The sequence below is a fragment of the Leptosomus discolor genome, chromosome 1 (genome assembly GCF_034619465.1).
Source record: "Leptosomus discolor isolate bLepDis1 chromosome 1, bLepDis1.hap2, whole genome shotgun sequence".
Lineage (NCBI taxonomy): Eukaryota > Metazoa > Chordata > Aves > Leptosomiformes > Leptosomidae > Leptosomus > Leptosomus discolor.
The window spans coordinates 82256022-82277560 of record NC_141391.1 but is presented as its reverse complement, the minus strand read 5'-3'; the positions used below and the strand labels follow the sequence as shown (position 1 = coordinate 82277560).

Here is a 21539-nt window from a genome sequence, read left to right as displayed (position 1 = left end):
TGCAGGCATATGAGTAATTACATTTACTGGCAGAGATATTGTGGAAAGCACAAATTCATTGTTCTTGGGTAACAAGTGTTTGTGCCAACCACACTTGCATGGAAGTTAAGTCAGAGTACAGAAGCATCTGCCTTATCTTTATAATCATTATCTTTACAATCGCAGTCGTGCCATTATTGGTTGCCTCTTCATAATGTTTCAGTCCTCCCATGCTCAGAAGCCCCCTTTGTCACAGCAAGTGCAGTTAGCGCTTTTAGGGCACATCTGGCTATTCCCACATTTGTAGGGGAATTTGTCGAATGTAATACCTCATACGCAATCCCTCTCTGCTGTATTGCAGCCATTACCATTAATGATGCACATTACTGACATCTCTTAGTTAAATATCCTGTGGTCACAGAGAGGGGACCACCTCCCACAGGAATTTATCTAACCAGCATGTCGTTTAAAATACACTGTGATTGCACTGCAGTAGGCAATTAGAATGAATTCAAAGTGATCAAGAGTTATTGTTTTAATATGTATGACAGATGCTTCAGGTTTGTTTCTTGTGCTCTTGTTTTTCTGCCTCATATCTGTCTTTCAGATTCTGTAATCAACATCCTTCTCAGCTCCCTTGTCACTCCCTCATCTGCCACCGCTAACTATAGCAAGAATCATTTATACTGTCTCTAGAGTAATGTGTTAAGTTGCAAGAGACTATCATTTCAAGCAGAGCATTACACAGTTTCTCTACCAATGCAATTATTCTGTGAAAGATATTCGATGCTCTGATGCTCTGAATGGCATCAACAGTATGATTCTGGTGAAACTTCTCTACAGCTGCTGTTTAGAATATACAGTGTTTTTCTCAGTTTCAAGGAAGTCAATTGTCTCTTTATAATGGGAAGAAAAAAAACCTGTGATGAAATTCACTTTAGATGCACATACATCTTGGTGACTTTCCAATTGTGTATGTCTTTGTATGCAAGTAGTAAGGAAAAAAATGAACCTTTTACACCATGTCTTCACAAAAAATCAGTTACTCGGGTCAGGGACCAAAGCAGGAGAGGTGCTCCTTTTCTTCCCTTTTGTTCATAGGCTCCAGGTAGCTCTTGAGCAGAAGAGGTATTGAATGAGACGTGTTTGGAGCGGTTTCCTAAATACCTCATGGTTATCACTCCCCTCTCTTTCACAGTCCTGTCACACTTCACTGAGCCTGCATTTGGGAGCACTGGTAGGCACTGCAAGGCTTTGTCAGTTTGAGCGAACGAGGAATTAGGGCTCCAGCCCTAATTCAACTCCTCAAGCATCTGCCTGGGTTTTAAGGTACTATGTGAAGCTATCAGTAGGGACTTGAATAGGATTTGGGAGTCTGGGGTCACAATTGCAGTGTTCTCTTTATTCAAGAAGAGGCTGTGACTGCTCGTGTTCTCACCAGCCCCCAATGGGATGCGCTGCTGTCTTCTCGGCTTTGGAGTGGGGTTGGAGGAGTTGTGGAGGGAAAGGATAAATGAGGAAAAAAAGAAATGCTCAGTGCTAATTCTTAATATTGCTTAGATAGGTGTGTATTTACCAGTAGGGCATGCAAACATAAATGGCAGAGTTGCTTTCTGTGGTTGCTTGTTAAGAAATAAGCATAGGAGCAATGTATGTTTTCTCATGCATTTGTTTACCTGTACAATGACAATCAGAAATTTGGCCAATTTCTCGAGTAACTCAGAAGGAAACTTCTGATCTTCTTGACTACAAGTTTTTGACTTCTGATCTACGTCTTTGTATTCAAATCCATATATATCAACAATGTTTTGTGTTTTATGAATTTTCTTATTTGTTGTCGCTTTATCCCTTGTGACAGCACAAGCAGGATGTGTTCTCTTCATAGTGTCAACAAAAAACCAATACAAGATGGTTGATGTTTTCACGTGAATAAATAAGTTCCAGAAGTTGCTCAGTTATATTTCTCACTGGTGATACAGTCCTATGCTGTAGCCACACAGGCAACATTGCTGCACAGTAAGCATCTTGGTATAATTCGGTAAATTGCGTTGCTACTGCAGTAACAATCCAACTGCCTGCATTGCCCTGGGATGCAAAAGCAGCATGTCGTGTATGTCGGTGCACTCATGTGCTGTTGTCACACCAAGTGTAATCTCCAAAACTCTGGGGAAGGGTTGTGGCAAGCAGAGGACTTAAGAGTTATGAGCATGTAGAAGTCTTGTGGGCTAGGAATTTCCCCTGGGGAGTTTCCATCCTTCTGCTTCTTGCCTCTTCCATAGCCAAATACAGATGTGCTTCTTGGAGAAGAACTGATGCCTGAAGTTGGGTCTGGGAAAACAATTTAGTAAGTGGTGTTGACCACTCAAAAGTGTATATGATATTCTTCCGTTGAATTTCTTTGAACAGTTATAGACAAAGCTGGGGGGATATCTGGACAAGTGCCAGAAAACAGCTGTATTGCTACTCAAGTCTCTTTAACACTGCTTTTACTTTTATAGAGCAGAGGTGTCACCTATACTGCTTCCTACCACAGCACTCCCCAAGATGGCTTTTAGAAGAAAACATTCCAGTTATTCTTGCCCAGCCCTGGCTACTAGGACTGAGACAGGGTGTCGGTAGGAACCATTTAGGAAGAGCGGGTGAAGACAGTGGTCCAATGGGGAAGAAAAGGATCTTAATATATGGTGGGGAAGAAGTAGAAAAGGAGATTTTCTTCTTCTACACAAAATTTCTGTAACCTATTCAGAGGCTTTATATTTGTATTATGAAAGCATGCTACATGTTGCCACTTGTGATTATTTATTTTGTTCTTTGTGGGTGGATGATCGTTTGTTCTTGATTCATTGCTGCCTCCCACTTTGGGAGCACAGGCTGCCTGCCTCACAGTCCTAGCATCGGTAGGAAGAAGAAACCAGTAGGCAGGTAATCATTTTCTCACGGAATGATTGTGCAGTGGTTCAAGCATAGCAGCTGAGAGCACACAGACCAAACTGCTCCCTTTTTCTCTCCCCACCCTGTTAATTGTCAGACAACAATGGCGCTTCTAATAGTTACTGGGCTAAATTAGCAAGGTGTTGTAAAGGCATGTGCATTGCCATTGCCCGCACAGTACAAAGCCGACTTCAGAGGCCAAGGAGAGAGAGCAGGCACACAGAGCGCAGATCTGCTTGTGTGTTAGATTTGTTTTGAGTTGTTTAGACAATCTTGGGGCAGCCTATGATCGTTCATTAAGACATCAGACAAAAGTTGTGAAGCTTTTTCATATGTATCAGCCTGGAGACTGCTGTTTTACAGCTGCAGCTGAAGGTTACAGCTGCATGTTTGAAATTACCTGCTGGAAAGAAGTACTTTTCATGGGCTGATAATAAAAAATTAAGAGAAGCACGTTTATTTTTCTGCTGAAAGGTAGTCATTGCAGTAGTTACAACTAGGACAACTACCTGTGTTTTTTTTGCATTCATACATTATAGCTCCAGCTATGAATCAAGGCTCTGTTTTGATGTAGACAACTGTGCAGTGGTTTTGGCCACCAGAACTTAGTCTCAGCGCAAGTCAGGGGCAAGGGAACAGTGAGTGAGACTTGGGACACGTGTGGATGGGTTAACCACAGAGGAGGAAGTGGTGATCAGCAGGATGAGGCCTGGCTGATAGGATCATTTCCCCTCAGTTCCAGAAGAGTTCAACGAATCAGAAGACGTTCTGCTTTTGGGAGAGGGCTTCCCCCTGCCATACTGATTTGTGGATTGAAATGTCCTCTGAATCCCATAATAAGAAAATGGGCTTAAAGAGTGGACCGTTTTATATCTGTGTTTAGCCTTAGTTTAGCAAATCTATCAGCTTAAGGTAGTAGCAGCAGATTTATCAGCTTAAGCTTGAAGAATTGATAAGGCCTCTTGATATCCTACCGATAAGTCGATGAACACATTCAAAGTGACTCTTGAAGATGGGGAAGGTGAAGATACTGAAAGGACTCCGAAGGAACAGGAATCACAAAGCATTCTTGTGATGAAGAAAGTTGTAGGACTAGTCAATTATGAGACATTGAGGTAGAGGAAAAATACTCCCCAAAAAAGGGGAAAGAAATTAAAATTTATGTTGAATTCTCCTGTTAAAGTTTAGAAATCCTAATTTAACATAAATGGAGTATAATTCGAGTCAGCAAGGAGAATATATTATCTAGGTTTTGCACAGACCTTCACAAACTCTCATTGTTTTCCTTATTAAACATTTTTGGTTCTGACTTCCTAAATTACTTCAGGCTGGAATTTCAGCTGTGAGAAAGTTGACACAGGAGCTTTTGTTTGTGTGTGCACTAGGTCAGATTTCAGAGGCCTGGGCTCACTCAATTTAGACATTCTACTAGGCAAGAATCCTAGAAGTATCTTTTTATTTTTCATGTGTCAGTCTTTTCATAAAATTAATAATAATGAATCCCAGTATTAACCCATCTTTCAGTAGAGAATTACAGGGATGCTATCAAACATCATTCTTTGTAGGAAGACTATTAGCACAAGACTTCAGTCCCATATCTTCAGATTGTCGTAGTGAAATGTCTTTGTTCCAGTCTCATCTTCAAGATACAAGATTGATGTATCTCAGATTGAATATTGAGGTTATGTGTTGGCCCAGGACTGTTAACAGGTCAGATGCAACACATTGAAGTACATGCAGTTGGTTGGGCTAAGGCCAGCACATCCCATCTCTGATGAATTATCTTGCTTTTGTTGGCTTGGGTCACAGCCTTAACGTTATGTTGATGTAGTGTTTTGGTTTTAACATGCATCACATACCAAAGTATGTTTACACTTTGGTACAAGTGTTGTGTACATTTCTTCGTACCTTTGGGTTTGTTTTAACGTTTCTCAAATATTCTGGAGTGAAAATGCAGAAATGAGACATGGAATTTGTCTTCACTTTCCAGAACTGACAATAAGCATGTTACCCCGCTGTTTCAGCAAGTGTACCAAATGTAAAAAAAGAGATCAACTGCCTTTACTAAGACTACTGTTTACTGTGTTGATGCTACCTACGAGAAGAATGTATATCCACACAATTTCTTACCATTAACAGCAACTAGGTCATATACAGTAGTTTCAGTAATTACAGCAAGTGTTCTGCTGAGGGAATTGATATATTATTTTTTTTTAGACTTACTGGGACATTTGGGGAGAGAGAAGGTAATCCTTAATTTTACTGCCAAGTCTAGTTCTCAGTTTCTTCGATTAGTTGTAATGAATATGGTCTGAGGTTGAGTTTCAAAACCTAAATGCAGTCCCAGTCATTGAAGGGAAGATACGGCTTATGCTGTTTGAACCTGTGCTGTTGTACATTTTTGCATGCAAGTTTTATAGCCCGTTCCACCAGGTGTGTGACGCTGTGCATCTGCTCGCGTGAAGTGGGCATTAAGTCTCCTATATGACTTGCTTTAGTAAGGTGAATTTGAAGGAGCAGGGCTGAGTAAGTGTGTGATTACAGACTGAGCGCTGAGGCAACCACGTCTCTGAAATGGAAGAAAACATACCTAGTTGGGCTTTCTCAACTTTTCTTGTAATCTCTGAATAAAAATGGGTATGCAGAGTTATGCGTTCTCCACTTCTTGTTTATTTTGGCAGGGAGTAGCTTTTTGGATCTGTTTTTTGCTTACATTACTCGTCATTGTATTTCATTATCCATTTTCCTTAACGCTGAGAGTGACTATGATTTTTATCTAGACTTGCATTTTTGTGAGGGCTCCAAAGTGCTCATTGTTTTTAATCACTGACCATGTTACATGCTTTATAGGCTGTTGTAACAGTGGAAAGCATCTAAGTAAACTGGAGCCTATACTTTGAGGAGCTATGGGATTACAGACTGGATACTTCAGAGTTGGCATCAGTATGTCTTCTAAGCGAAGAGGCTTATTACCACTCCTCTTAATGCCAACCTCTGCCAGTTCTTCTCATATAAAGACTGTCTCTAACATGATCCTGTGAGTCCTTGGATTTTTTTCCAATATAGTAGTGTTCATGAAGATTATATTAAAGACAAGCAAGGCTGTGAGCTAAATTCTGCTCCTTTACACTACGTTAGTAAATTTTGAATATACTGTATCGGGCTTGCTACATCAGTCTTGGTCAGAGATGAAAACTGTATATCATGCTGATTTTTACATGGAAGCTCTCTGCCCCCCATAATTTTCCATGGAAGCACGGATTTTTCTGAGGATTTTTTTCCTTCTAGAAAGTAAAAACAGTATCTCTCAGTTTGAAGAAAAGAAAATAAAATTGACTTAATGTTTTAAGCTAGGAGAAGTCCCAGCTGCTGCAGGGTAGAGGTTGTAAGAGCACATAGCCTTGCACTCTTCTACACAGGAGTTTGTCAAAGTGAAGGTGACAGGAGCTTTTCCAGGCAGGGAGATAAGCAAGCCAAAAAAATATTTTTTTATCGTTTTTTCTCCCAATAAGGAAATAAGCAGAAATTTCTAGTCATGATTTTTTTTTTTTTTCAAATTTGACTTTTTGCCACCATTGAGACAAGAAAAATGGAAATACATGGAGTTTGCAAGAACGTAATTCTTCTAATAGTAGAACAGGGGAAATAATATATTATCTTCAAAACGTAAGTTTTTGGTGATCTGTTCCTTTTTTAAACTTTGCTGTGAGGCAGTTTTTAAATAAAATACTCTATGTAATGCTCAGCAAATTTATTTCCAAGCTGTTCTTGTATCACATAGCAGGTTTTACATCTGTTTACATCAGGAAAACTTTATTCAGCATATCTATTCCATCAGTTAGAGACAAGCTAATAGTTTTAAAAGCAAACATTTTTGCTTGTCCTTTTAATAATTACTTTGTATTTTGGTAAATAGCTAGGAGCTTCGATCAAGAAGCAGCATGCATTTTTTTTGGTGCTATATGAATACAGAACAGAAGTAGAAAATACTGGGCTTCTTGGTGAAATCAATGGCACCATTAATGTAAACATAGAAAAGAACAGTGTATAACGCAATACCTTTAAAAGAAAGATTTGTGTAACTTCCGAGAATCTACCTGTTGTGTAGGTGTGTTTTGTGAAGGCAGAGTAAGGAAATGGGGACAAGGATGGATGCTGGAGGAACGCTTTGCTGTGGAGCTCATTGGGCAGCAGTGCTAAAAGGCAGGAGTCTTTCGGTGAGTATCACAATGAAGGGAAGAAAACTTGCTGAAACTCCAAAGATAAATAGGGAAATATTATCATCCATGTACCTAAATGTCATGAGACACAGTTACTGGAGATGGAATCGTGACCAGAGGCCTTCGTTATTAGGGCAGTTGCTTATTTAGATCCCGACGGTTGTGGGTTTAGGATACTGCTCTTGTAAGTCCGGATACAGAGACTGCTGCATTCATACATTGATGTGAAGTCCCGTTGAGCTTAGAAATTACTTCTGAGACATCAAAAAAATCCTATCTAATGTAATTTCCTTAATAGTACACTTGAAATACCTATTGACTATAAGTACATATAAATACGTTCAGTATTTTCTCTGTGTTAGTGTGCCACGTGGAAATCTCCACTTCCATTTTAAATATTACTCATGACCATTGCCTGTACTTCAAAAATTCAGACACATGGCCTGAGTGAACCAGTGTTAGGCAGCAAAATGCATGGAGGCTCTGAAACACTGTGTTTTGCAAAACAAGGTGTATTTGATTATTTTTGTATGTTTTCTAAGTCTTTGTGAGAACACTACTGTAACAGAGGTATTCTTGGTTGTGCTCTGCAAATCTGTCTTTAGTGCTTTATGTAGTACCAGTCCTTTGTTTTTGAACACTCAACTAGATTGTACTGTGCTTTGCAGATCCATCTAAGTGTGTGGTGATTCTATAGTGACTTAAGATTTTGTGTTTTATTACAATTCAAAGCCAAAGAATAAATACCAATAAATATATCCTATGTGAGAAGCTTTAGAACCTTTATTAGGAATACTGACATTGCAGCCTACTAATTTCCATGTTCTACTTGCCTTTGGCAGAGCTTTGCTTTAACATGTGTGTTCTGGTATAAATCTTTAAAAAATTTCAGTTGAAAATCAGATTTATGTCTGTTATCTTATGTGTATTGCTCATTTCAAAAGGGCATTAGGGAAGTATTTCTGATGAGGATTTCTTCTTGCCTTAGGTAGAAGAGTTAGTTTCTAAGGTTTCTTTAAAGGCATGGTTTCAGTGTAGGAGTTGTGATTGGTGCCAGAAGTGTAAGATATGTCTCTAAATACTGGTTAGGAAAGATAAGGTGACTACAGATAGATTTATTTTATCAGAGCTGCAGTACTGTATATATATGTATCTTTGTATTAGGCTTTTACACTGAAAAGGCTACCTCGAGATTTAATGGAGACCTAATCTCCTGCTGAAGGCTTTTAAGAATAGATTAGACAAATGTCTATGTGACTCTGTTTCTGTGCAGGAAGTCAACCCAAGCGTTCTCTGCAGAGCTCATCATGCCTTGTATCTTGTGTGGTTTACATTTTCAACACCTGTTTCTGCTTATTAATAAAAAAGTACATAAGCTGTACAGAGGGCAGATAATTATTACAATGGAACATTATTAGAAAGAAGATCTGTTGGTCATTTTTCAAAGGGATAGAATCTCAATTATTGGGGCCACCAACCTGTCCAGTGAGAGACCTTCTGCACCGTGATTTCACTTCCTTGCGCTAAAGGCTCCTCTCTCATTTCATTTCTTCATCAAGGCTCTGAGCAGGAATATTGTGGTCTAGTTTAATTAATCCTGGAGGGAGCAAGTTATTAAGGCTTTTATATTTTCTTGCACGGCTCCTTCTTTAAGATGAGAGTCTGAGGAGAGACTTGTATGAACGTTTCATAACAAAGCGATGGTCAGAAGACAGTGGGGACCTTGATGCCCTGAACCACCTGTGTGACCGCTAGTGGGTCTCCTGAATTCCAGAGAATTGAGGGAATTTCCTTTGACGAGCTCAGCCCATGCTCACACTGAGCGCAACACGGGAGAAAGCTCTAAGGGAGATGTAAAGAAACTTGGTTGCTGCTTCACCTGCCGGTACAGGTGTGCAAGCCAGCTTATCAATAGACAAAAAATTTGGTGCCAGCTAAATGCTGGCAGTTTAACGTCTGGTCTGCCCCTAGCCCACCCTGTACTGTGGGGATTAAAGGTAATTCTCCTTCTTATCGAATCAAGAGTCACTTTGACAAGGAATGGTATCAAACTGCTCTCCCCTCTCCGTGTTATAAAATGGCTTTATATTTAGGTAACTGATATCAGGAGACAGTCAATTTTCCCCTGCCCCCAGTGGACTGAAGGCAGTTTTAGAGTTGTTATTTGTATTTTTCCTATCTCGAACTACAGCATCAAGACTCCTTTTGTTGTTTGTTTGGGGTTTGGTGTTTTGGTTGGTTGTTTTTTTTTTCAGTACAGCTAAAGTATTTTCTTTTGATATAGTGGTGTAGACAGTTTTTGACCTATTTTACTGTCAGTTATGAAAGCACTCGAAACGGGATGTTTCTCAAAGCTTTTAAACCTCTGCCCATCATCACGGTTTGTACGTGCCTTCCATGTAGAGAGAAGGGCAGCAGCAGAGTCCCTGATGTAGCACAATCTGTTTAAGTTAGGAATTTGCCTGCCTTTTGAGTTTAGGGAAACTCCTGCCACACTACAGATGCTGCTACAATGTGAAAAAAAATACAGTGTCTGTATTTTGTCTTGCACCTGCCACTTCACATTACTGTTTTGTGAATCCTGTCATCAGTCTCAGTGTAGCAAATACTACCCTGAACTATAGAAAGAGCGGCTCCCTCTGATTTTGGTATACCTGGAGACATTTTTTATTCCAGTATTGACAGCAAGGCATGTGCTCCATCGGAAGACCTTCCCAGAGAAAAATGTGTAGCAAGCTACCCTTTGGCCCACTCTTTCTGGTTTTGGTGGGTTTTTTTGGTTTTGGTTTTTTGTTGTTTGGTTGGTTTGTTTGTTTTGGTTTTTTGGTAGGGTTTGGGGTTTTGTTTTGGTTTTAAAATTTTATTTTATTAGAGCACTATGATTCGGGTCTTCTTATGACATAGGCAGTCCTGTGCTAATGTAGGCACTGAAGCAAACAGAGCTTTGTATTAGTTGAGAATCTGACTCTGTCTATGTACAGGCAACTCAGACCTGGCATCCTGTGTCTTGCGCAGTTCTCCGTTTCCAGGGATTCACCTGCTTTTTGCTCTTCTCCAGTGACAGCCACAGAAGGGTGTACAAGGGCATTTGGCCCTTCCTTTGTAAATCTCTAAGGGCTGGCAGGTAGCTTTGCATGCTTGTTTGAGTAAGTTATTTCCATCGCCACTTTTGTATATGGCAGCAGCAGCAGCAGCTTCCCTTGTCCAGCAGAAAAAAAAGGTTTAAGCAACTGTTTATTTTCATGTCAAAATGACTTGGTTTCCTTAGATCCAGCTAAAGGTTTAGCAAGTACCAATAAGCTCCACAACAATTACAGTTTAGTATTCTGATTTTTCGTTTCCTCTATAGAACTCACTGAATATCTTGTTCCTCAATGTTTGTGTAATCCAGCCATTTTAAATGTATTGGTATGTAAAAAGGTATTTAATGGTGTAAAACTATATATTTTTATATTATATGTATATATTTATATGTTTTTTATATATAGGGGCTTTTTTTGTTTAAATTTGTATTAGAATCACAAAAGGTTATTGTAAAGTGTTATTGGATTAATAAAACCCAGGTCCCTGTAGGGATGCCACTTTCTTTTGAAGCGGGTGAGGTTTCCAGCAGTTTTGCCTTCTAGGCAGGTTCCACAGCAACTTGTGAATACTTCCTAGATAAATAATTTTAATTCATATACCACTATGACCAAATTCTTCCATGGTAGAAAGATTGTGTATAAGGCAGAATTTAAACTTCCTGCAGCTGCATCACTTAAACCTGCACATTTGGTCTTTGTAATTCCACCATATTTCATTTTAACAATTAGTAATGCCTTAGCCCCAAGGGACTGAAGAAGATACACTAACCACAGATTACCGAAGAGTCTGATGGGGTGAGGAAGAAGAGAATGAAAAGCACGCTTTTGTCTGATGGTTGTGGGTTTTCTCAAGTGGTACTCTTGTATACACCACGTATTGCTGAGAACATCGTTTCCTGCGCCATTGGCTTTCCCCACACCTCACACCAGTTTCTCACTGTTTCCCTGAGAAGGGTTTGGGTCAGGCAGTGCTCCTGCCCCACAGTGCTCCTGCCCCGAGGGCTGCAACGCTGCAGCTCCGGTCCTGCCTGTGCACAGCCCATGGGGAGCTGCAGCCCTTCTTCTGAAGAATGGGCTTGGACTTCAGCTCTGCCCTTTCCACACTGTGTCTTCTGCCGTCAGCACATTCAGCGGAAACTTCCTGGAGAGGGAAATGCTGAAGCTTGTTTGCTGCATCAGAGGAAGCAGCACATAAGAGGGAAGCTGCCTCCGGGTGTGTTTGTGGTGCCTGTGGTGGGCAGCCCGAACCGAGCTGCTTGGGCTGAGGTGAGCACATGTCAGCCGGCTGCCGCCTGGAAGGTCATGACTGCAGCTGAGGGATGCGCTTGAATGAATATGGCTTTGCTTCCATCGACTGCAGGCTGGCAAGCGCAAAGGATTACTGAGTCAAGTCGAAGTGAAATAAGGAGAGCAGTGTAGGCCGTAAGGAGAAGCAGTGTGAGAAACAGGAGATAGTCCAAGGCTTCTGAAGGAATATATAATCTGCATTGCTGTTGGAGATCTCCTTGTGTGTGTACTGATAAGGACAGGTGAAAGGGAGAAAGAGAATGATGGGAAGAACCTGTAGGCTCAGCCCTTCTGTTTTCATACTGCTTTTATGTGCCAAAATGTGTAGCTCCTGGTTCTCTGGTGGAAATTGTTTACCTTCCATCTGTGCTGCAGCTGGCAGTGCTTTGGAAGTTACTGCATGGAAACAGGGCATTTCAGCAACACGTTAATCTAAATAAATATTTCAAGATGGACATTTATAGTCACAGAAATGGGTAAGTAAAACCAGCACCATCTTCTTCAGCAGAGGAGTTCCAGGTCTGCATTCAGAAGCAAATTTGCTTTGTGTAGTGACCCAAAGAAGCAGCTTCAACCACAAACACAACTGTCAATGAATGAAGTGCAGTCTTGTCTTTATTGTGCTCTGTCAACAGAATTTAGCAGTATTTTCTGATTGCAGAGTCTGTATTACTTGCAGTATTGCACAGGCAAGAGAGACTGTAGCTTGACATTCAGCTCGCAGGCTGGGTGTGGGAGGTTGGCACTTGGAAATGTGTTGCTCTCGATGAGTGAAGTGAACCGACAAGTCCTCAAGAGAGGTCAAACTTGGTGCTTTGTGGTGCCATTGGTAGTAATTTTCAAGACAGATGGGTTACACTTTTAGAAAATATATTCTATTTTTACTTTTTTCTTTAAATGCAATTAGATCCAATTACTAATGCCTGTTAATGGAAAATGGCCATGAATATAACTACTGTGAAGAAATATTTTAGAAATCTCACATTTCATCTGTTTCTGTTTTGATAAATGAGCTATGGGTACGATACTAATCTCTCGCATAACTCCTCTCTTTATACTGTGTGAAAGTAACCCTTATTTGTAGAGGACAACAAATTTTCTTCCCTAAATGGACAAGAAACACAATTCTCATAAGTAAAAGAAGTTGCCAATAGATGGGGAGGGGAGTTCTCTTTACTCAGTAACCCCGTAAGCAACAGAAGAGCTCTTTTGTAAAAAACCACTGAGTTAAATTAGCTTAAGGTCTCTATATAAATTTGTGCATTATGTGCTTGATTAACAAAAAAGTGTCCTTGCATGTAAGTAACATAAAAGGAACATCCATTCTTACAGATAATCCACAAGCCCATGTAAAAGGAAAGAAAGTGCTAAAGAATCACATTTTTGTTACGGGTTCACTTCAAGCTTATTAACAGGGTCTGTTCCATGATCTGAAGCTTAATACTTCCATAGTGTCATGAAAATGACTTAGAAATCTCAGGTGCTGTTGGACTTTTTACTATGTATTATATTAATGATGAGAAGCGTCTTGGATTAGGGATTCACAGTATAGTGACTCTTAAGTGACAGAACCTGAAATTGATGGCCAAGAGCTCCTGAATGTTAACTCCGGGTGTGCCACTGGTGGTATCATCTTGAATGAATTCCCTGTACCTGATTTCTGGAGCTTTTGCTTATGCTGAGCAACACCCGTACCTACCAAATAGACTAGTTGATTTCCTTAACTTTAAAATGAGTAAAACAGCTAAATAATAGTAACAGGATTCAGTCTGCACTCTCTCTTTGAGTCATCTGTGGTGTTGGTAGGTGGTCCTGTGCAAAGCAACATAGCAATCTGCTGTTAGAAAAATACAAATTTCTCTTTCTTTCATTTTTTTTTTTAACTTTTAGAGCTGAAATTTATATATCTTCAGTGTGAAAGTAGCTTCTTATTAACTAGTTTGTAGAAACATGGCCTCACTTTGAGTGAAATTCAGGCCCTGAAATGGGCTATATAAAACCTGGGATTTGAGAGTATAACAGCTAATTAAATGGTGCTAGTGATGACACTGCACGTGAATTTCAACCTTAACCCAAAATTTCAAAAATAATGATCTCAGCAGTCAAACTCCTCAATTCTTGTCCAAAGTCAGTATATGAGTACAAATACTCTTGCATTGTCAGTTGTGGTTCACTGACAGAGTCCTAAAAAGATGATCTAATTTTTCAAATAGGAAAGTCTTTTTGGCATTAACTGAACCTGGAAGTGCTCGCCACTCTGGAAAAACAGGTCATGTAGCAATTTAGTATGCACTCAGGAGTTTGATTCTAGACTTTTGGTCTTTTAAATATTCATCATGCTAGTCTTAATATATAGATGCCCAGAGAATGATGTAGGCATTGCAGTGAAAAATGCAGAGAACATAAATTAGTAATCATTGAACAAAGGAAGTTCATTTCTGAAAAAAACCTGGTCTGCACAGCTGCCTGGGCAAGTGTTCTTCAGAAAAAAACAGAATGGGATAATAAAGAAAAAACAAATGCATCTTCCTTCACTTTGACAGTTGCTGTCTTTTGAGTACTTCTCTCATCTTGCTAATATTCTTGGGTGGAATCTATTGGAGGAGCAGTATGTTGTTGAACTATTAGAAGGTGATAATTATATACACAAGAGGCTGGATAAAAGCCCAACAGCATTTATCACTTTGTGGTTTAACCATTTCCAAAGTATGAATTAAAATAGCAGTCCATATTTAATAGCACTTCGGGCTGATACAGTAGTATTTTGTGTAAATATTCGCTAATTAATTTTAAAAGGTACAGCAGGTTTTATGCATGGGTAATAATGCTTTACATGTTTCCCAAGAATGCTTTGGATATTAATTATATTCTCAAAACACACTGCAGATAATAAATACTAAGCATTATTATGATGAATTGGGTTAATTTAAGATGCAAAGCTGCTAGAGTTGCATGAGTCTTTAGGCACATTGTGGATATTTCAGCAGTGTCCATGTCTGATGTAACCTGAATCAACAGTCATTTCAAAACGTACTTATTTTTACAAAGTACAGACTATAATTAGTCACGTCTTTTGCTGGGGAGGAGGAGAACTAGAACTGACCTCAGACCTCTTGGCAGATCCCCTAAGTTTCAGCTTTTCACTGTGATTCCTCTCAGTATTATTTTAATTTGCAACTCTTTTTCTCTAGCCATGGGGTAATGTAAATGTAATTTACATTCACATAGACTGTGAATGTAAATGGTCGTAGGCCCACTGCCTTCAGTGGAACTGCACCCATTTGCCCAAAGTAAGTGTCTCTCTTCTGTCACTCTACAATCTGTTTCTTTGCCCAGGAGTGCATGGAGTGGACTAATTTCTGTGTTTTCTGGCTTGTTCATCTCCAGAACTGCTTCCTACTTTACATTCCTCTGGGCCAGAGCATCACTTGTATCCAAAATTCAAGGTTTGCAGAGACAAATGCACAAATGTTGTCTCAGCCTGTCATTCACTGAGGAATTACTGTTGGAGTTGAAAGAATCACCCATTAAGAACAAGGTTCATGAGAAAGCATTGATAGTTTGGCCCTAGAAATCATTAACCTGTTTTCCATGTGGATATGAGTGCCATTTGTTCCTGTGTTCAATATAGAATAGCATTAATTTTTCCTGTATTTCTGTTGTTTTTGACTAATACACTTCAGAAGTTGCCATTGTGCAGGTGTAATAGCAAAACACTATATATTACATCCATTTTCGACTTTAGTTCTCGTTTTTACATCTCTGTAGACTTCAATGGAATGGCAGAGTATCAATAAATGGGTCTTTGGAGAATAAGGCTCTAAGACTCCGAAGAAATATAAGACATTTATCAAAAGGCTACTGTGAAGCAGTAATTTAAATTTAGAACATGAAAAATAATTTGAAAATTATTTTATATATATGAAGCCGGAACACGATGGTAGTAGGGAACCCTATAAAAACAAGCAGGCTACTGACTATTCATATTGCCAAGAGGTGAAAGAAGAATTTCTGGAATAAACTCAGTCTTATCAACTGGAAATGTCAGATGATGTGAAAAGACTGGGCGTATTAATCAATCAAAGTACGACTTTAAGTTATGGACTTGTCCTGTGGCTACAAAAAAGGGAAAATCTAATCATAGACCATATCAGACAATGAATTACCACGGTTATTTTGCTGAACTCTCATCTAGAATACCTTATCCCTTCTAGTCAGCCTTATTTCAGAGAGATGAATTCTCAAAAGAGCAGGCGCTGAAAAAAGAGGAATTTACATAACGAGCAAATGACAGTCTACATCAAGACAGGAACTGAGTATCATAGTTAAGTGAGTGCTGGAAGCAAATATGCTCTAAATAAATGCAGAGTGCAAGTGTGCAAGTGGATTCGATCAAACTGCAGTTATATAAGGTAAAAAGAAATGTTCATTTTAAAGTAAAAGGTTGTTAACTGGCTATGAAAAAGTCAAAATTTGTCCAGCTGTCTGTTGAGTAATGTTCTGGGCATGGCTTTCAGTCGGAGGTGAGGGAAAACTATGGGGAAACAGCTTGTGTTCTCTCATTACCTGTAATTGCAAAGATGAGAGTTAATTGACGGAGCCACTTCACTCCTGTGTGGTATGTTCCCTACTGGAAAAAGATCACTTAAGGCACTGGTTTACATAACTAGAAGAACATGTTGAGGCAGATTGTTTGGTGACCTTCTTACCATAAAAGCGAAACCCAGGTACGATGTGTTCGTTTTTGAGGTTTTGCCATAGAACAAAACAAGTGAGGCAAAGGTACGTGTTCATTAATCTTTAGCTAGAGTGATGCCTATGTTAACATTAGTATTAGTCCCAATGTTAGACCCTTTGTGTTGCTTTGGAACTTAAAAAATTCAAAAGGTACAAGTTAAAGCAGGCCCATGTCTTAATCCCTGATATTTGTTGAGACCTAATAAATAAAATGCATTTTTGTTGACTTTTTCTTTATAAAAGATGCTGCTGAATGAAATAATGCTAGCCAAACTTTTGACATAATTTTTCAAGAATAAACCTGCCTACACCGTTGCTTAAAATCTTTGGTCCCTAATACCTTAGTGAAAACTTGGATGATATATAGGATGTCAGAACAATAGTTTCTCTGAGACTCTAATCCATCTGAACCAATCTGGACGTGCTGTACCAAACTTCAAGCTCCCAGTGTGAGTTCAGATCCGATGGGTCGTGTGAAGGTGGTCAGCTATCACCCGGCTGATATGACTGGTATGCAGACTTATCCTGGAGGGTAGTAATCCTCCCACTCCAAATACTGCCTTCAGCTCCACACCTGAATCACAGTCTTGTGACCATAGTTGAGGGCTGACCAGTACCTTTTAGGTTTATGGTACCTTGCTATCAAGAGCATCCAGCAACAAACCTCCGTTGTTAAGTCTTCAGAATCAGCTTTTCATTCTGCCATGTGGGCTGCGTGACCACAGATGTGTAGATGTGCCCCAGCAGCATGCAGTGGGACAGGTTTTGGTTCCCCAGTACAGCCTCATCATTTGAGTGAACAAAGCATCATTCCTTCAAGCTGAAGGACTTGTGAAATGTACCCCACACCCTTCCTGACTCCAAGTCCTGTGGCCCTCTCACACCATGTTCCTACAGCTTGTGCAGTGTTCAGTTTGTTCAGCGTTCTTTCTCTTTGCTTACTTCCTTTTTTTTTTTTTCTTTTCCCTTTTTCCTCCTACAGATGGACAAAAGAGGAAGAAATCATTAAGAAAGAAACTGGACTCATTAGGAAAGGAGAAGAACAGAGACAAAGGTAAAATAAAATGAGTAGGTATTTACTGATTGGGTCTTAGTTTTGCATATGACATTTCTTTAGTCTTAAACGTATACTTTCTAGGGTAGGAGACTGTTACTGAGCCTAGGTATTTACTTCCAAGATGGAAAATATGTCTTACCTTTTCTATTTGGAATTAGTATAACCCAGATCTCTTCAAGTGAAAGCTCATTTCCTGGGAGAAAATGAGGAGTTAAAGGACTGCATCTTTTCGTCATTGTTCTTTCTTCTTATTTTCACCATCCAGTGCAGAGTGTGGTCTGGATAACCTGATACAGTTGTTTACCTGCATTTGCACTGTCCCGTTTCAGTTTGTAAAGCACATGAACCCAGCCCTGCCCAAGCAAGTCAGTTGGTCTGCTTTTCTTTTTTTAACCTTGGGAAAATAGCTGTTGTTTAAAATATATAAATGCTTCAGTGATACTGAATAACTGGATTTTAATAGACTCCACGTGACATGGATTTACAAATATGGTTGTACTCTTTCATTTGGACACTAATCAGCTTTATGGGCTGGGTCCTAATCCACTGGACTGGACCTGTAATTTGCAGCCGTTTGAACAAAGTCTAGATGTTGAGACCTGAAAAGTGTCTCTGAAATTGCAGTTCACTGCATGTAGGTAATTGGGCATCTAATTTTGTATTCCTTCCTTGAAAAGTGGCAGTAAAACTCAGTATTAACACGCCAGTTTCACAAACACACACGCAAGCTCACACATTTATAACAAGAGAAGTGACTTGGTTACTCTGATGTCATTGCTTGTAATCTAAGAGTTTGGCAGAAGGGTGGAACTTTGAAATTCCTTTAAAAGAATGAAAGTTACTTTAAGAGTCTGGGGTGTTTGGTTTGGGTTTTTTAAATTTTTTTTAAGTAACTTATTTCAAAGTTACTTTAGGTATTTGTCAGGAAGAAAATGTTTTCCTTTTGATTTTTGTTTGTTTGGTGACTTTGTATATGGGATTATTATTTTCTTGGTTTAAAAATGTCTATGGAAAATATTTGCATTAATCTCCTGAAACCGAAAGTCCCCTGGCACATTCATTTGGATAAATCCAGTGGCCTCCCATGTTGCACTGCGAGTACCAAATCTTTTATTTTTTATGAGAATTACTTGATGTAGGACTGAGCCCACATGCAGAAGAAATCTTTAAGGAAGAGGTTTAATGATTTTATAGCCACCTTTGGGGAAAAATCTATCCTGTACTGCTCCTGTCAATGGCTACAGGGTAAGCCATCAGACACTATGTTGCTTAGTTTCCTTGTTGTTTTTCCCATAGTTCTCCATGCAGTTGAAGAGTGCAAAGCAACATAGTTCTGTGCAAAACCTTCCCTGCTTTTCAGTGCATTTGCTGGATACTGGTCTTTGTAAGCAGTCTGTGGGATGCTCTTCTGCATCGGAAATGGCTAACCACTTACTGCTTTTTTTTTTTCTTTAAAATGTTCTCTCACAAATTTTTGATGCACCGAGAGCATCTTTGCCCCCTGTATGGGTAGCACGACTTCGGTAGTCTGCTTTGAAAGTTTCTATTTAGAAGCTCTTTTGAGAGTTTAAATACATTCTATCTTTTTGTTCTAACTTTTTTTTTTTTGTTGCAGTAGCACATTTCAGTAATAATAAATTGATTTGGTAATTCACCAACGACCAAATTTTGCTGTGCCACCCAGACTTGGTAGATCTTTGCAATTACTCCTCCAGAATTCCTCCAATGCCTCTTTGATGCAGTGCCTTGAGAAGTGACAGCTTCTTTTGGTGATACATAGAAATGCTTAACCCGGAGCTGATCTTTATTCCTCTAAAATCTTTGTTGCCAAAGATCTTTCAAACAATATTTTTTCTTACATTGCCTTGTATTCTTCCGTGATTTCCTTATAACCTCATTTTATTTCAGCTGACCTCTGTTTCTGGTAATTACACAACTGTACTGGTTTAGCACTTACACGTAATATTATTTTCTGCTATTACATTTCTGTTCAGGAATTTTTTTTGTGCATCTACCTTGTGGGATAGCATTTATACTCCATTCTATTGGTAACTTTGGAGATATACTTTCTGGTTTTATTCTGATGGATTTTCTAAGTGCACTTCACTGTTTAGGCCTCAATAGTTGCCTACAGCAAAGGTCAGCACTTCGTACTACTCATCCTTGTATATATTTATCTACTTCCTGGTTTTCAGCATTGCTCATTTCTTCTGGTTAACTATACCCAAGCATTTTTAAAAATCACTATGCTGATCCTCTTAATTTTAATTCCTTTTTTTTTTCCCCCTTCTAACTTCAGGCATTTCAGTCATGTACCCCTCTGATTTTACCCTCTTTCTCTCATCTTCCACTGCCTTATTCTCATTTATAGAAATGTCTTACATGCTCTCTCTGTGTATAAAATACTGTAGGAGCACCCCCTGAGGGGAAAATACCCCAGCAGAACAGCAAAATCTATATTTCTCTGCTTCCTTCAGGACGTCTGTATTGACAGAGGTTTTGCGTTGGTCAGTAAGGGAACAGAGGGCCAGGAAATTGGAAGGAGTCAGGTTCAGTTGTGTCAGTAGCATGAAAAGAAAGCCATGTTGGCTCTTATTTGTTGCCAACAGCAGATGTTAGCAAAAATAGCCCAGATAGCAGCATATGGCGCCCTACTTCTCAGAGTTTCTGTCCATGGTTGTTTCTGGTGTACACTTCTCTGCCCTTCTGTGTTATTAAAGATGATCTGCCCCACAGATAGTTGCTGAGCAGACTCTTAATCCATGCTGAGCAACCGGGAAGGTGCGGGACTGTGCCATGTGGGCCATTAGCCTGGCACAGCTGGTGAAAGACGGCTGTTTTCTTGTGGTGAGCAGCAGCACCAGCATCTCCCTCAGGCATCAGGTGGGACAGCGTCGCCCAGCTTTCAGGTGACGAGCTGGCTCTGAAAAGAAACGTGTAAGGCCTCGTGCTGCTGGTCTCTATAAGGATGAGCCCACTGTGCTCTCATCACAGCCCAGCCCCACCACCCTCCCCCAACAGTGATCTCCCTGTCACCCAAAGTCAGAGTTAATGGCATGTGTGTCACAGCGAACTGGAAGTGTTATCCTGGTCTGTTCCAGGGTGCTTTTTTAATAAGCATTTCTACCATTTATTTTATAAAGGGAGTATCTTCCATTTCTGGGCAACCAGTCCAAACCAAACACTTCGCGCTGCGGACGTGGGTGTGCTCACACAAAAGGCTGGGAGCACGCACTTAAACACCTGGGCAGGTCCCTAGTCCTCTTGCCCAAAAGGAGTGCCTTCCTTCTGTTTCATTTTGGGGCTGGGTTTTTTTGGTAGCTCATCCAGCTGCGCTATTGTGAGAGGGAAACAGCGAGACCAGGCCGCAGGACGTTGGAGGGGAAGCAGGGAAGCCGATTTCCAGAACACTTTAGACAGAGGAGTTGCAGCTGCCTTAATGCAAACATCGTTTCTGTCCCTTCAGCAACACTTCTGTAAGCACAACTACAATTTGAAAAATATGTAATTAAATCCAAACAATTTTGAGTTTCCTACATCCCAGCCAGGGAGACCCCACATACCAGGACAAGGAACAGCTGAGGAGGCCATGTTGTTAGGTCTCACCTGGAGTACGTGCGACCTGAAAGGTCTTTTTTTGAATAGGCTCCCGGAGATTAGTCCTGATGATCACGCAGCACCTGTGATTCTGTGTGTGCATTGCAGCCAAAGATCATCAAAATGTGCCTGGAGGAGGAAGCCACAGCAGGAAAAAAAGCCACTGGGGTAAAAAAGGCCACTGTGCTGATCACTGGGGACACAGACAGAGGCCTTGCTGCAGGGTGCACGAGGCGGGAACCTGGCTCAGCTTGTAGTGCATGCTCTCAGCATCGTGTCTTTGTGTGTGGGCAGCTCCTGAGAAAGAACAGGGAGAACTTGCATCCTTGGTCTTGCCTGATAAACCCTCTTCTTTAGCACTGACGTGCACTGAACCACCCTAGGATGTAGACTTACGGAGTTGTTCTCTCTGGGGAGGTACCACCCAAGACTGCTGTCCTGCACCCCACCCTGTCAGGTGTCTGTGCTTAAAATGCATAACCAAAAGGATATGGTACTGATTTCTTCTAGGACTGTTTGGAGGTTTAATCACTCATATTTTAGGACTTGGTCCAATCTGTGGAGATTTTACTCTCCTAACATTGTGTTTTATTTAGATGGATCAGTCCATCAGCCTGTCTACCTGTTAAGTGAGAGCTTCAGCAAACT

General features: G+C 40.1%; 1 protein-coding gene across 1 annotated transcript in view; it reads left to right on the top strand.

Moving 5' to 3' along the window:
• The window catches only part of ARHGAP6 (Rho GTPase activating protein 6), a 339292-nt gene that overhangs the window by 280401 nt on the left and 37352 nt on the right, over positions 1–21539 (top strand). The window contains exon 3 of the mRNA XM_086460885.1: positions 17220–17291. Within this exon, the coding sequence (XP_086317011.1) occupies positions 17220–17291 (72 nt within the window). The remainder of the gene's footprint in view (positions 1–17219; positions 17292–21539) is intronic.